Genomic DNA, 15,037 nt, shown 5'->3' on the forward strand with positions numbered 1-15,037 from the left:
GACTTGATTGTTAAAAAAAGCTACTACATGTGACTGTTTTTCTGTTATTTCCCTTTTGCACTCCATTTCTTTCCATGTCTCTATTAAGACTTTGTTTTAACTCAGCCTCTCTATCGTAGGTTCTCTCCTATCACGCCTCTGCTGCCGAGGAAGAGACGAGGGAGCTGCAGGTAACAGCGGTAAAACATATTTATTTTCCTTCAAACTATTCAGTTGAAATTTTGAAAAAGGAAGTTTTACAGTAGTTTCTTTTCGCCTTTTAAGTCGGTTTTATTTTTGCAGATATTGCATGTACATATTCTGTGGTCTGTAGGGAGACGTTTTTTGGGGGCTTGTCAAATATTTTCATCTTTTCAGACCTGAATTGATTCACCTGCCGGGCTTAGCTGCTGGTCCTTTCAGGTCAATGTTTTGCCAAATGAAATTGGTCCACTGAAAGTGTATTTTACCCCCAAAAAACTGACTCCAGCAGAAACCTATAAAGTTATTTTTCTGTGTCCGTCTGCTGGCACCGACTGCAGACCCGGAAGAGCGCTGGCAGAGAGCTGCGAATTCCTTCCTCATGCCGTGACCTCGCTTTTCACAGAATAAGGCCTCCTTCCACGCTCCAGCTCTGGAAGTGAAGAAAGCAAACCACCGGATAATGTTCTATTAGAGAGCGGAAAGTGAAAGCACTTGTGTAAACAGACCATAAAAGTTAATGCCATGCGGGACCCGATAAATGTGGTACAGCTCAGCAGTCCATCATGGGTAGATAGCTTACAAACACAAACATTGGGTGGCCAAGTCCCCTTCTCAGTAGCATGAAGCCTGCTGTATAATGGGAAATCCTGGCAGCCCGAACACTGCACAATTTAGAAGTAACTTTGGAAGAAAGCTGCTGAGGTGATATTCTAACTACAGGTGCTTGTGAAAGACTTTGTGGGCCCATGTGGATGTTCCATCACAAGGGGATGACTGAGGGAGGAGAGAGTGTCTTACTGAAATCAAGAACAGAGGATAGAAGCAATTCTTTGCAACAAAGAACAAGAGCAGTTGAAGTTCCTATCTGTATAGGGGGTTTGGGGGGGTTTGGTGGGAGTTATCTATTAAATTGTTCATCATTGATTACACTGTAGCAGTCTCCTAGGGGTGGGTTTACCGTGTATCAATACTGTGTCATTGTTGGATTACTACTACCAATGCAAAATTGAATAAAAAAATATTTTCAGAAAAAGAGTAGTTGAAGCTCGGAAACGTACGAGTGAGATCACCGTAAGGTAAAGGACTATTGAATTTTAAATATGGTAACTAAAATGTTGCAGCAAAAATGTTGCTGACCAAAATATCAACAAGTGTAGATGGGTAATTTGTAGATTTATTGTAGATAATTTAACGTATCTGTTCCTTGACAAAATAAATATATTCAAGGCACCCAGGGGTTAGGAACAAGGAATCTGTACTTCTCAATATATACTTTCTTCCACAATATTCCGGTTGTCAGTATTTTGCCAAAGTGTTCGTGTAGCACGATAGTTCTCTAGTAGATATTATGATGTACAACCAAGACCACATGTACAACCAACAAAAGCACTGAATGCTAGAAACAAAATATTGTTAGTCTCATTTAGAGGAGGGCTCTAAATGGATGTCTGCCTAATACTAGCAAATGCCCGTCATCCTCCTCTCTGATTCCTAACTATCTTAGAGAGTGAGCTATTACAGTTTTTCCACAGGCAGTCCCAATAACTGCTCCACTATCAAGAAAAGCCTTACAGTTGATCCTGGTAACAGTATTGGAAGGGCACCGAATTTAGGGTATCTCTTTCAAATAATTTCTTCCATTGTCCTTTCTGTCAGTTTGACTGTTTTAACCATGGCTGTCATGGACCTAAAAAGTTCAGAATTGCCCTCGCACTCGCTGGGCAAAAACTCAGAGTAACATGTTTACAGTGCCCTCACATCACTGATGGTATCATCCACAAAACCACCCACTACCCCATAGAACCTCTCATACAAGCACTTCCACTCTCACACAACACCTCACATACCCCTTCACAGACCCATACCAGTACTCATACAGCCAATCACTCAACCATAGAGCCACTCACACAACCACTCACTCTTACTGCCACTCACACACACACCAACTAACTCACCCATACAGCCACCAATTCACCCACTCCCTCACCAATGCAGCCGCTCACACATCCAGTCATACAGACATACAGACACTTACACACCCACTCATATACCCACTCATATACCCTTACAGCCACTCACACGGCCACTCAATCACCCATACAGACACTCACACAGCCACTCACTCACCCATACAGATACTCACACACCTGCACACTCACCCAAACAACCACTCACTCACCAGTACAGCTACTGACACACCCACTCACTTACCCATACAACCACTGACACATCCACTCACTCACCCATACAGCCACTCACACACCCACAGAACCACTTACATAACCATTCACACATCCATACAAATACTCACACACCCACTCACTGACACTTAAAGCCACTCACACAGATATTTACTCTCCAAAACAGCCACTCACACCCACTCACCTATGCACACACTCAAACAGCTGCTCACTCACCCATACAGCCACTCACACACCCACTCCCTCACCTATGCAGCCACTCATACAGCTACTCAGTCGCCCATACAGCCACTTACAATCCCACTCACACACCAATGCAGCCACTCACACAGCCACTAACTCACCCATACAGCCACTTACACACCTACTCACTCTCCAAAACAGCCACACACTTACCCATGCAGCTACTCGCATACCCACTAACACAACCTTACAGCCACTCACATACCCATACAGCCACTCACACAGCCACTCACTCTCCAAAGCAGCCACACACTCACCCATACAGCTACTCGCATACCCACTAACACATCCATACAGCCACTCACATACCCATACAGCCACTCATACATCCACTCACACAGTGATGCAGACAGTCAGACAGCCACTCATATTAGATATGAGGGAACTAGTATGACTAATTACTAATACAGAAAGAATAGTAATTTAACTTGTGTTGTAGCTTAGTATATGTCTTTAAGTCTCAATTTTTTTTACGAAACACAGGACGATGTCATCAGTGGTATCACCAGGGATGTCATTTCAGATGTCATGAGTGATGTCACTGACCATGTCATGAGTGATGTAATATGTGGGGTCATAAGCAGTGCACTGTGGGGCTGTAAGTTATAGTTTGCTTTGTACAAGAGAAATCTGAGCCGAACTATAATGTCCCTGTAACCTTGGTTATTTAAGTGATATATAAATAAATATATATATATATATATATTACCTACTGGCGGTCGCCAGTAGGTAGTTATAGTTAGGACCCTGTTTCCATAGGAAATCCGCAACATTCTATTTGGAATAACTTTGGCGCCGGTCAACTATAACTCACGCGACCGCAATCCTCTGCTGATGACATATGTGTCTTTATGAAAAAAAAATATTTGTAATATATGTATAGCTAAAATTTAATGGAAGAAGACATGGGCAAATAAGTGTCTAAATACAGTATTAGCATCAGCAGAGGATTGCGGTCGCGTGAGTTATAGTTGCCTGCACTAACTATAACGGGGGAATTTCAATGGTTTTTTATCAGTAAAATGTCCAGCTAACTATAACATGTGTGAAACCTATGGTTTTTTCAGTGAATATATATATATATATATATATATATATTATCTACTGGCAGTCGCCAGTAGATAGTTATAGTTAGGACCGTGTTTCCATAGGAAATCCGCAACATTCTATTTGGAATAACTTTGGCGCCGGTTGACGAATCCTCGCAAAATTTTCAAAATAGGTGGGGTGCTCCGCTCCGCTCCTACCCTGAAAGTCTCGGGGTGATTCGTCAACTGGGGGCCGAGAAAAAAGGGGGGTCCCAAAACGCGTTTTCCCCATGCAATTTTCCAGAGGGACCTTTAGTCCAAGGTACAGCCCGAACGGCTGAACAGAATTACTTGAAATTTGGCAGAGAGGTAGTTTTCAGGTCAGGGAAGTGCCTTTTGCAGGTCTGGTGTCAATCTGTTCAGTAGTTCCTGAGAAAATCAAAAGTAAAATCATATATATATGTGGGCGGAGCCTAACCACACATCTCATCCTGAGATCTGATTGGCTGTCAGCACTTCATCCAAGAAGTGTTGGCAGCTCTCTTGGGACCAATATACATGATAGCACCTCATTAAAAAGCATTGCAGTTAACAGAAGGTTTTAAGACTTTAGTTACATTATAAATCATTTGTTGATGGTACCATACTCATTTTAGGAATTGTGGTATGTTCTAAGGTGATTTCACCATGTGAAAAAGCCTTCTGCTGGGATATCATGATTGAGAGAAAAATATTTTCTCATGCTTTTCCCACAGAGGTTTGGAAGGTGATCTATAAGCTAAACTGAGAGCTTATTTTCTGTAAATTCACATTATCTTTCTCAGTCATGTGAGAATGAAGTCTGACATTCTCAGTAAAACATGTACATCCAACAAGGGCAGAGACTGTCAGTTGATTCCTTTGTGTTCTACTGCAGCTTCCCAGAGTGTTCCAAAGAACAACTAGAGCGCTAACAGTCCTACTTATGATAAACGTATGGCACACCTGAAGCCATCTTGCTTGGATTAAAGTGGTAACTCTTAAAACATTTAATTTAAAAAGGAACAAAATGAGGGGGTTCATTTTTCCATAAAAAGTAGGATTAGTGCTGCAGAAAGAAAAATTAGGGCACATTTTGAGTGACTTCTCAAATCCTCTTCTATTTCATTAAAAAATTCTGACATGCAGACTGAAACATGCACTTTCAATACCAGCAGCAGTTTTCCCTGGTGAGTAGTAGCTTTACTACAGTGATCTAATGAGCAAAAAGAGTGCTAACATTCTGAATTTATGGCAAATGTGTGACACATCTGAATGCCTTCTTGATGGAATCAAAGTAAAAAACTGAAAGTATTTCCTACTGAGGAGACTGCAGTAAATGAGGAAATTAGGAAAATTCATAACAAATAAGTCTCTCAAGATGGCCACCAGAGACAAAAGAGCCCAAATGTAGCCCAAATATCACCCAGATGTAGCCCAAGTATAGCCCAATGAGAGAATGTCCCAGAGTGTTCTTAAAAACAACTAGAGCGCTTACTGTCTTCATTATGACAAAAGTATGGCACACCTGAAGCCATCTTGATTGGAATAAACTGGTAACACTTAAAACATTTAATTTAAAAAGGAACACAATGAGGGGTTTCATTTTGCCATAGAAATTATGATTAATGCTGAAGAAAGAAAATGAGGGCACATTTTGAGTGACTTCTCAAATCCTCTTCTATTTCATTAAAAAATTCTGACATGCAGACTGAAACATGCACTTTTAATACCAGGAGCAGACTTCCATGGTGAACAGTAGTTTTACTACAGTGATCTAATGAGCAACTAGAGTGCTAACTTTCAGAATTTATGGCAAATGTGTGACATATCTGAATACCTTCATGATGGAATCAAAGTAAAAAACTGAAAGCATTTCCTACTGAGGAGACTGCAGTACATGAGGAAATTAGGAAACTTCATAACAAATAAATCTCCCAAGATGGCCACCGGAGACAAAAGAGCCCAAATGTAGCCCAAAATCACCCAGATGTAGCCCAAATATAGCCCAATGACAGAAGTGTGCAAAACACTTATTATTTTGTGTTTTTGCAGTGTTATATAGTGCAGACTTGTCAGGTATTGGAGTGCTTTCATGAGCATTGGTTACATCACACAAGAACATATTCATTTTGGTTGTAGACATGGGGAGACTAAGTGATTTGACCAGAATCACAGAATGTCGAGCTGTTGCAGAAACTCCAACCTGGTTCCCCAGTTGCAAAGTCTGCAGTTCTGGAAGTAACACCACATCCTCTCCCCTAAGGGCAACATTTAATCAAGTGGTCAACTGGATAAAAAAACATAAAGATAACAAATAATTTAAAAGTGCTTTGTCGCTATTTGAAAACTCAGAAAATATGTCCTTATTTTAGTCTTTTAGAGCACTAACCATAATTTTGATGCCAATAAGACCCTCTCATATATGTAATTTCTAAAGGAAATGCTCTAGGTATTACAGTTTTGATTTCATCAAGATGACGTCAGGCGTTCCACACTTTTGTAATAAATATAGAATGTTAGCAATCTAGTTGTTCATTAGGATACTGTTGAGAGGCAGAGGCCAGGGGCACGGACTCTGAAAATTGAAGGCAGGTAGGAGGGTGCAAAGGCAACAATTTAACCATACTGAGCAGGCAGGAAGGGCCGTGGCAGCACAACAGACTATGGAGGGCAGTGGAAAGGGGGGCAGGGGCAACAAACCAACAATACCGGACTTGCAAGAGAGGCTGTGGCAATGTAATAGACCATTGCGGGCAGAAGGAAGAGGCAATGGTAGTACAACCATACATGCCAACAGACCCGATTCAGCCAGGAAACGTCCAATGTTTTTAAGCTCAAATGGGCTTTATTTGATCTGTCTCCTGTCTACAATCTCCTCTTTTTCAATGTAACTCAAAGGGGAAAATCAATACCCCAGTTTTTTTTCAAAATCTCCCTCTTACCAAGTTCAAAATGTTCGCAAGTATGGTACATTGGATCATGGAAGGAAATGGAGTAGGGACATGGACTTGGATAACAGAGGACAGGAGGGACATGGTGAGGTGCACCAAACTGACCGTGCAGGGCAGGCGTCAGGGTTTGCAGCAGCACAATACACCACACACGGCATGCGGGACGGGAATGCAGCACAACAATCCATAGAAAGCAAGAGGGAGAGGACAGGACCATGCACATGGACAACAGAGAACAGAGGGGCAAGAGGCAATGGTAGCTAGCTGACCATAATGGACAGACAGGAGAGAAAGCTGCAGCATAACAGACCATAAAGGGCAGGAGGGATGGATCAGGGGCATTACAATGGAACAGACAAGCCAGGAGGGAGGGAGTAGGGGTCTGCACATGCAAACAGAGTGCTGGGGGCAAGGGGGCAGGGCAGGAGCAGCAAGATAGCCATGGAGGTCAGGCAGAATGGGCACTAGAAGCAAGACACACCATGAAGAGCAACAGTGAGACTGTGATGGCATACACACAGACCATGGAGGGAAGGTGGGAGGGGGTCAGGGGCAGCTAACTGACCACACAGGGAAGGTGGGAGGGGCCATGGCAGCACAGAAGACCATGCATGGCAAGTGGGAGGGTTAGTGGCAGCACAATGGCTATGATGGGCTAGAAGGAGGGTTCAGGGGCATGCACAAAGGATGATGGAGGATAGAAGGGAGGGTCAGGACCTGTGCACAGACAAGAAAGTTCAGGGGAAGGGACCTCACAACAGACCGCACGGGGCAGGCAGGAGGAGCAGTTGCAGCACAACAGACCAGGGAGGGCAGAAGGGTGTGGCAGTACAATGGACCATGTAGGACAGGAGGAAGAGGATAGGGGCATGGCATGTGGACAGGCAGGGTGGAGATGGCAGGGACAGGTTACAGTCATCTGACAATGCTAGGCAGGTGGGAGGAGAGTGGCAGCTCAACAGAACACTCAGAGTAGATAGGAGTGGCAGGTCCATGGAACATGGTGGGCAAAAAGGATGGAGCAGGGGCATGCACAAAGACATCGGAGGGCAGGGGGAAGGAGAATAGGGGCAGCAAGCTAAGCACAGAGTTTAAGCAGGAGGTCAATGATGGGGCATAGAATTGGGCAATGGAGGGCAGGAGGAGTGGACTGGTACATCATACTAAATTGAGGGCAGTGGCAGCACATCAGACCATGCATGGCAGGAGGGAGGAGGCTAGTCCATGGATTCACACAACAGAGGATAGGGAGGAGGGGGATGGGGCAGCAAGCTAACTGTTCAGAGAAGGCGGGTATTAGGAACTTTATTGTTTTTAAAACGTGTGTCTGTGCGAACTACTTAAAATATGAACAAGTATGCAGCATAATCTCACTTTTATTCAGGAAGAAGAGGACGTTTGTGACTGTGACTCTGGGCTCACTTGGCAGAAACACCCCCTGACCCTCCACCCCCTATCGCAAAATGTAATGCCCGTGAAAAGGGTAGGTGAACACAGTGTTATATAGAACATAGTCCTGAGGGCACGATTGAAAATGAAAACTAGATATAGTGTATGGTATAAACTATGCACCAAAAAGTGTGATATAAGATGAACCGGGCATGAAATATAATATGCAATACATTGTGCGCAATGACAGATTCATTGGAGAGCGTGAGATAGCACAGGCACTAGCTCGTGCTAAGCGATATGCGCCTTGGAGTGTAATATGCACAGGGCAGTGTTGTGTAACCTAACTAGTCTCTAAAGTTGTAATATAAAATATGTGCTGGGGAGTGTAACGTTGCGTATGCACTGTGACAAAGATATGGATCCCAGATTGTAATATGTATGGCATAGCACTGTGCGTTATAACATAGGCATCGAGGAAGGCACGTTAGATGGGGCAATATAACCCGTGCGAAGACAAGTGTGGCATGACATATTCACGGGGTGGTGTTACAGTGCACATGGGCTAGAGAGTGTCATAGCATATGCACTAGCTGGTGGAATACAACACAGAGGTGTGTGGTACTCAGCAGGCAATGGTGGGTGTAACACAGCATTGGGCTCTGCCAGGAGCGCGCTGTGACTCTCAAGTGATGTTCGTCCCCTTTCCAGAGAGTAAAATAAAAAGTATTACACATCCGGCAGTGGATGTGTGTTTTATTAACCGTGAGGGGGGTTTCTTGCATAGTTTTGGTCGAATTGGACGTCATCAGCAGAGGATTGCGGTCGCATGAGTTATAGTTGCCTGCACTAACTATAACGGGGGAATTTCATTGGTTTTTTACGAGTGAAATGTCCAGCTAACTATAACATGTGTGAAACCTATGGTTTTTTAAGTGAATTTGCAATGTTTTTTAAATGCTAATTCGTAACTATAACGTGTGTGAAACCTATGTTTTTTTCAGTGAATATATATATATATATCCTCTGTAATTCTGGTGCAATCAAATATATATATATATATATATATATATATATATATACATATATATATATACATAATATACATAATAATAATTGCACTGTATATTTATTAACGAATGATGTCACAGATGTGACTTCTAGTTACAGATATGCATATTTGCACTTTTTTTGCACAGTCACTTTATTTTAGCAAGGGTCTAAAGAGAATGGCCCATTTGGGCAATATTACGGAAGGAGCAACATGTCTTTCATATATGAAAATGAATTGTGAATAACAAATCCCCTCTTTTTCCCAAAATAAAAGGGTTTTAAACAATTACAATGGTGATATTAAGTTGCATTATGCGTGTCATGAGATAGTTCAAATGATTTATACACCAGACGTTTTTATAATGAGTCATTGTTTTTTTACAAGCAAACTCCCCTTTTAAATGATGAAGTTGTAAATAGCATTAGTCTAGTAACACAATGTATTTATACAGAGATTACAACTAGGTTGGGTATAGCCATGTGAAAACAGACTATCAGTGGACATGTTGCTTGTTTGTTTATTTCTATGCTTGACCACTTGTTGCACATGTGACTCACAAAGGCAGATATAATTGGTAAACCCGCTGTGATGCGCATCATGTGACCAAGGCCTGTGACGGGCTGAAACGCGTAATGGCGGCGATGGTGTTTTTCATATTTAATATTTAAATAAATCACTTGGATTCTTCACCGCATTTTGGGTCTGCTTCTGTTTTTTGAGGACATTTTATCAATTCTGAAACTGAGTTTTGTTATATATATATATATACATACATATTCATATATATATATATATATATATATATATATATATATATATATATATATATATATATATATATATATATATATATATATTCACTGAAAAAATCATAGGTTTCAGGGGCGTTATAGTTAGCTGGACTTTTCACTCGTCCAAAACCATTGAAATTCCCCCGTTATAGTTAGTTCAGCTAACTATAACTCGCGCGCCCACAATGCACTGCTGATGACGTCACATATTACATCACTCATGACATGGTCAGTGACATCACTCATGACATCACTGATAACATCTCAAATGACATCACTGATGACATCACTGATGACATCAACCAGTGAATGTGTGTTTTTCTGAAAATTACATATGTTTTATATATGTATATCTCAAGGTCGATGGAAGAATAAATGGGTATATAAGTGTCTAAATGGATGATTTGTTTTTGAAAAATTGATTGTATAACTGACTGATTAAGTGTATCTTAGTGAATACATGGCTTAGTGAGTAATGTTTAAATATGTAAATATCTGTATCAGTCTCTCACTTTGTGTATAAGTGGCTGCATGGGTTGGTGAGTAGCTACTTGAGTGTCTATATAGGTTATTAGTTGGTTTTTTGAGTATCAGTATGAGTGTCTGAGTGTCTGTATGGTTCGGTGGGGGGTATTACGTAGTGCATAGGTGCATGAATGAGTGACTCACTGTTTGTATGTGTTGAAGCCAGCATGTGTGCAGGACTGTATGGGTGGATGAGTGTGTGCATGGGTGTGTTAGTGAGTGAATGACTGTCTCAATAGTGTCTTTATGAGTAACTACATATGTTTTAAACTAGTATATGTGATTATTGGTGTATATAAGTGAGTATATGTGAGAGTGAGAGATTGAAAGAGTTCCTGTATGAATAAGTATGTGTTTCTATAAGTGATTGTTTAAAAGACTAAGTATGTGTAAGTTTCTGTAGAAGTAAGTGTGGTGGTGTGTGTATAACTGTATATGCAAGTAAATGGATGTTTGATTCTTTATTAGCATGAGTGACTATGTGTGTGAGAAACTCTATGGATGAGTGGCGTTGTGTAACAGGATGTATAGGTGTATGAGTACATATGATGAGTGAGTACATGTATGAGTGACTGTATAGGACTGTTGGTGAATGAGTGGATGTGTATGTGGATCTTAGAATTACTGAATAGGTTGTTGTAACTGATATTGGTATGTCCATTGTTTTGAAAATTTAGTTTCTATTTTTGAATGTGTGTATCAAAGGTTATATTAGGGGGAGAGGAGGTCTGCCACTCTATCAGCAAGGATGATGTCATCAGTGATGTCATTTGAGATGTCATCAGTGATGTCATGAGTGATGTCACTGACCATGTCATGAGTGATGTAATATGTGACGTCATCAGCAGTGCATTGTGGGCGCGCGAGTTATAGTTAGCTGAACTAACTATAACGGGGGAATTTCAATGGTTTTGTACGAGTGAAAAGTCCAGCTAACTATAACGCCCCTGAAACTTATGGTTTTTTCAGTCAATTTCTAAGGTTTTTTAAATGCTAATTCCTAACTATAACGTGCCTGAAACCTATGGTTTTTTCAGTGAATTTCAAAGGTTTTTTAAATGCTAATTTCTAACTATGCCTACAGAGATAGGGCATGTGAAGAAAGAAGAAAAAACGCACAGAAAGAAAAAAAAGAAATGCAGAAAGAAGCAACACAAGTCCTCAAAGACGAAGAAAAGTGCAGGAAGAAGGATAACGTGCAGAAAGAACAAACAGAAGAGCAGACAGAAGCCTTGTTGCAAAATCATCCTGTACCCTCAACTTTTTCAGACGGATACTGGTGGTAACTGAGTCTGACTAACCAGTCCTAGAGCCAGTGCTATGTTAAAAGATACTCAGAATACAGTGAAAACACCTACATACACTAGGGAACACTATGCATTGGGGTCCCCCTGTGATCAGCATGACCTCCTCTGTAAGCCCCTAGTATATAATGGGGCAGGGGATTAAAACTACCTCTTAAAATGCGCCACAGAGCGTGTTTGCACACGTCACCTCAGGCCCCATCCCCTCACTTCCCCACTGTGTAAACACGCCCTGTGGCTGTTTTAAGTTGGGAGATTAAGTCCCCTTGAATCCTGAGGGTCCCTAGGGTCCAACTAGACCACTAGGTACCTCCAGTAAGCGCTACAGAGCTGTGTTGCAGAGAGATGTAAAAAGGGGCACGGCCTAGACCACCTCTCTGCAACGCAGCTCAGTGGCGCTTACTGGAAGCACCTGGTGGGCTAGTTGGTCCCCAAGGTCCCTCAGGATTGAAGGGGAATTATTTCCCCAACTTAAAACGCACCACAGGGCTTGTTTGCACACGTTAACTCAGGCCCCACCCCCCCCCCCTCACCATTGTGTAAACACGCCCTGTGGCCGTTGTTTGTTGGGAGATTAAGTTCATTTGAATCCTGAGGGTCCCTAGGGTCCAACTAGCCCACTAGGTACCTCCAGTAAGCGCCACAGAGCTGCGTTGCAGGGAGGTGTAAAAAGTGGCACGGCCTGGACCACCTCTCTGCAACGCAGCTCAGTGGCGCTTACTGGAAGCACCTGGTGGGCTAGTTAGCCCCCAGATGCCCTCAGGATTGAAGGGGAATTATTTCCCCAACTTAAAACGCGCCATAGGGTGTGTTTGCACACGTCACCTCAGGCCCCGTCCCCTCCCTTCCCCACTGTGTAAACACGCCCTGTGGCCATTTTTTAAGTTGGGAGATTAAGTCCCCTTGAATCCTGAGGGTCCCTAGGGGCAAAATAGCCCACTAGGTACGTCCAGTAAGCGCCATTGCAGAGAGGTGTAAAAAGGGGCACAGCCTGCACCACCTCTCTGCAACGCAGAGCAGTGACGCTTACTGGAAGCACCTGGTGGGCTAGTTGGCCCCCAGGGTCCCTCAGGATTGAAAGGGAATTATTTCCCCAACTTAAAATGCACCACAGGGCGTGTTTGCACACGTCACCTCCGGCCCCGTCCCCTCCCTTCACCACTGTGTAAACGCGCCCTGTGGCCGTTCTATGTTGAAAGATTAAGTCCCCTTGAATCCTAAGGGTCCCTAGGGTCAAACTAGCCCACTAGGTACCTCTAGTAAGCGCCACAGAGCTGCATTGCATAGAGGTGAAAAAAGGGGCGTGGCCTCAGAACACCTGTCTGCAACGCAGCTCCCTGGCGCATACTGGAGATACCTGTTGGGTTAGTTGGCCCTCAGGGACCCTCAGTATTGAAGGGGAATTAATTCCCCAACTTACAACTGGCCAGGGGGCGCGTTTGCAGAGTGCTGCAAGGAGGGGGCGTGTGGCCCCCCTTCTTTTTCTAATTTACTGGCCCTGGAGACCACATCTCCCAGGGCCTGCACCCTAACTTTTTTTGTTGAAAAAAATAAATTTGGCCCTCCAAGGCCTTAATCGGCCCTGGGGACCCCAACCCCCGGGTCATGGCCTTTTAAAAAAAATTCTTTAGGAGGGGGCTGCGTTGCCCCCCTCCTCAGGCCATTTATGGCCCCGGGGACCCCATCCCCCGGAGCCGGCCTTTGATTTTTATTATTTTTAAAAAATATATATTTATAGAAACACCTAGGACATGCTGGACAAACCGTATGTACCTATCACCATGACGATTTGCGTGATATTCATTAAAAAGCGACTATGCATAGAATGAATCCACATGGAATGTATTTACACCGCTAGTAAGGCTCTGACGTGTCTGACGCCCTACCGTGCCTATTCCCGGAGCCCCCGCCGGTGGGTACTCTCCAAGTAGAACACCTTGGGGTTTATTTATACAAACATGGGTAGCTATTGACGGGCACATTTAATATACACGCACACCAAGCCATTCAAAGGGGATTCGACAAAAATTCGACCAAACTAGGCAAGAAACCCCCCTCACGGTTAATAAAACACACATCCACCGCCGGATGTGTAATACTTTTTATTTTACTCTCTGGAAAGGAGACGAACCTCACTTGAGTGTCACAGCGTGCTCCTGGCTGAGCCCAATGCTGTGTTACACCCACCAGTGCCCGCCGAGTGCCTCACACCTCTGTGTTGTATTTCACCAGCTAGTGCGTATGCTATGACACTCTCTAGCCCATGTGCACTGTAACACCACCCCGTGAATATGTCATGCCACACTTGCCTTCACACGGGTTATATTGCCCCATCTAACGTGCCTTCCTCGATGCCTATGTTATAACGCACAGTGCTATGCCATACATATTACAATCTGGGATCCATATCTTTGTCACAGTGCATATGCAACGTTACACTCCCCAGCACATATTTTATGTTACAACTTTAGAGACTAGTTAGGTTACACAACACTGCCCTGTGCATATTACACTCCAAGGCGCATATCGCATAGCACACGCTAGTGCCTGTGCTATCTCGCGCTCTTCAATGAATCTGTCATTGCGCACAATGTATTGCACATTATATTTCACGCCCCGGTTCATCTTATATCACACTTTTTGGTGCATAGTTTATACCATATACTATATCTAGTTTTCATTTTCAATCGTGCTCCCAGGACTATGTTCTATATAACACTGCGTCCACCTACCCTTTTCACGGGCATTACATTTTGCGATGGGGGTGGAGGGTCAGAGGGTGTTTCTGCCAAGTGAGCCCGGAGTCATAGTCACAAACGTCCTCTTCTTCCTGAATAAAAGTGAGATTATGCTGCATACTTGTTCATATTTTAAGTAGTTCGCACAGACACACATTTTAAAAACAATAAAGTTCCTAATACCCACCTTCTCTGAACAGTTAGCTTGCTGTCCCATCCACCTCCTCCATATCCTCTGTTGTCTGAATCCACGGACTAGCCTCCTCCCTCCTGCCATGCATGGTCTGATGTGCTGCCACTGCCCTCCATTTAGCATGATGTACCAGTCCACTCCTCCTGCCCTCCATTGCCCAATTCTATGGCCCATCATTGACCTCCTGCTTAGCCTCTGTGCTTAGCTTGCTGCCCCTATTCTCCTTCCCCCTGCCCTCTGTGTTCATGCCCCGGCTCTATCCTTTTTGCCCACCATGTTCCATGGACCTGCCACTCCTATCTACTCTCAGTGTTCTGTTAAGCTGCACTCCCCTCCCACCTACCTAGCATTGTCAGATGACTGTAACCCGTCCCTGCCACCTCCACCCTGCCTGTCCACATGCCATGCCCCTATCC

General features: G+C 43.4%; 1 protein-coding gene across 5 annotated transcripts in view; it reads left to right on the forward strand.

Annotated features, from left to right (window-relative positions):
* The window catches only part of PDE5A (phosphodiesterase 5A), a 708,225-nt gene that overhangs the window by 547,973 nt on the left and 145,215 nt on the right, over nt 1-15,037 (forward strand). For 3 of the 5 annotated variants that reach the window (XM_085634223.1, XM_085634240.1, XM_085634234.1), the window contains exon 11: nt 120-179. In XM_085634223.1, coding sequence (XP_085490349.1) covers nt 120-179 — 60 coding nt within the window. The remainder of the gene's footprint in view (nt 1-119; nt 180-15,037) is intronic. The other 2 variants (XM_085634230.1, XM_085634249.1) reach the window with 1 other exon arrangement.

Source organism: Triturus cristatus, chromosome 2_1 (genome assembly GCF_964204655.1).
Source record: "Triturus cristatus chromosome 2_1, aTriCri1.1, whole genome shotgun sequence".
Classification (NCBI taxonomy): domain Eukaryota; kingdom Metazoa; phylum Chordata; class Amphibia; order Caudata; family Salamandridae; genus Triturus; species Triturus cristatus.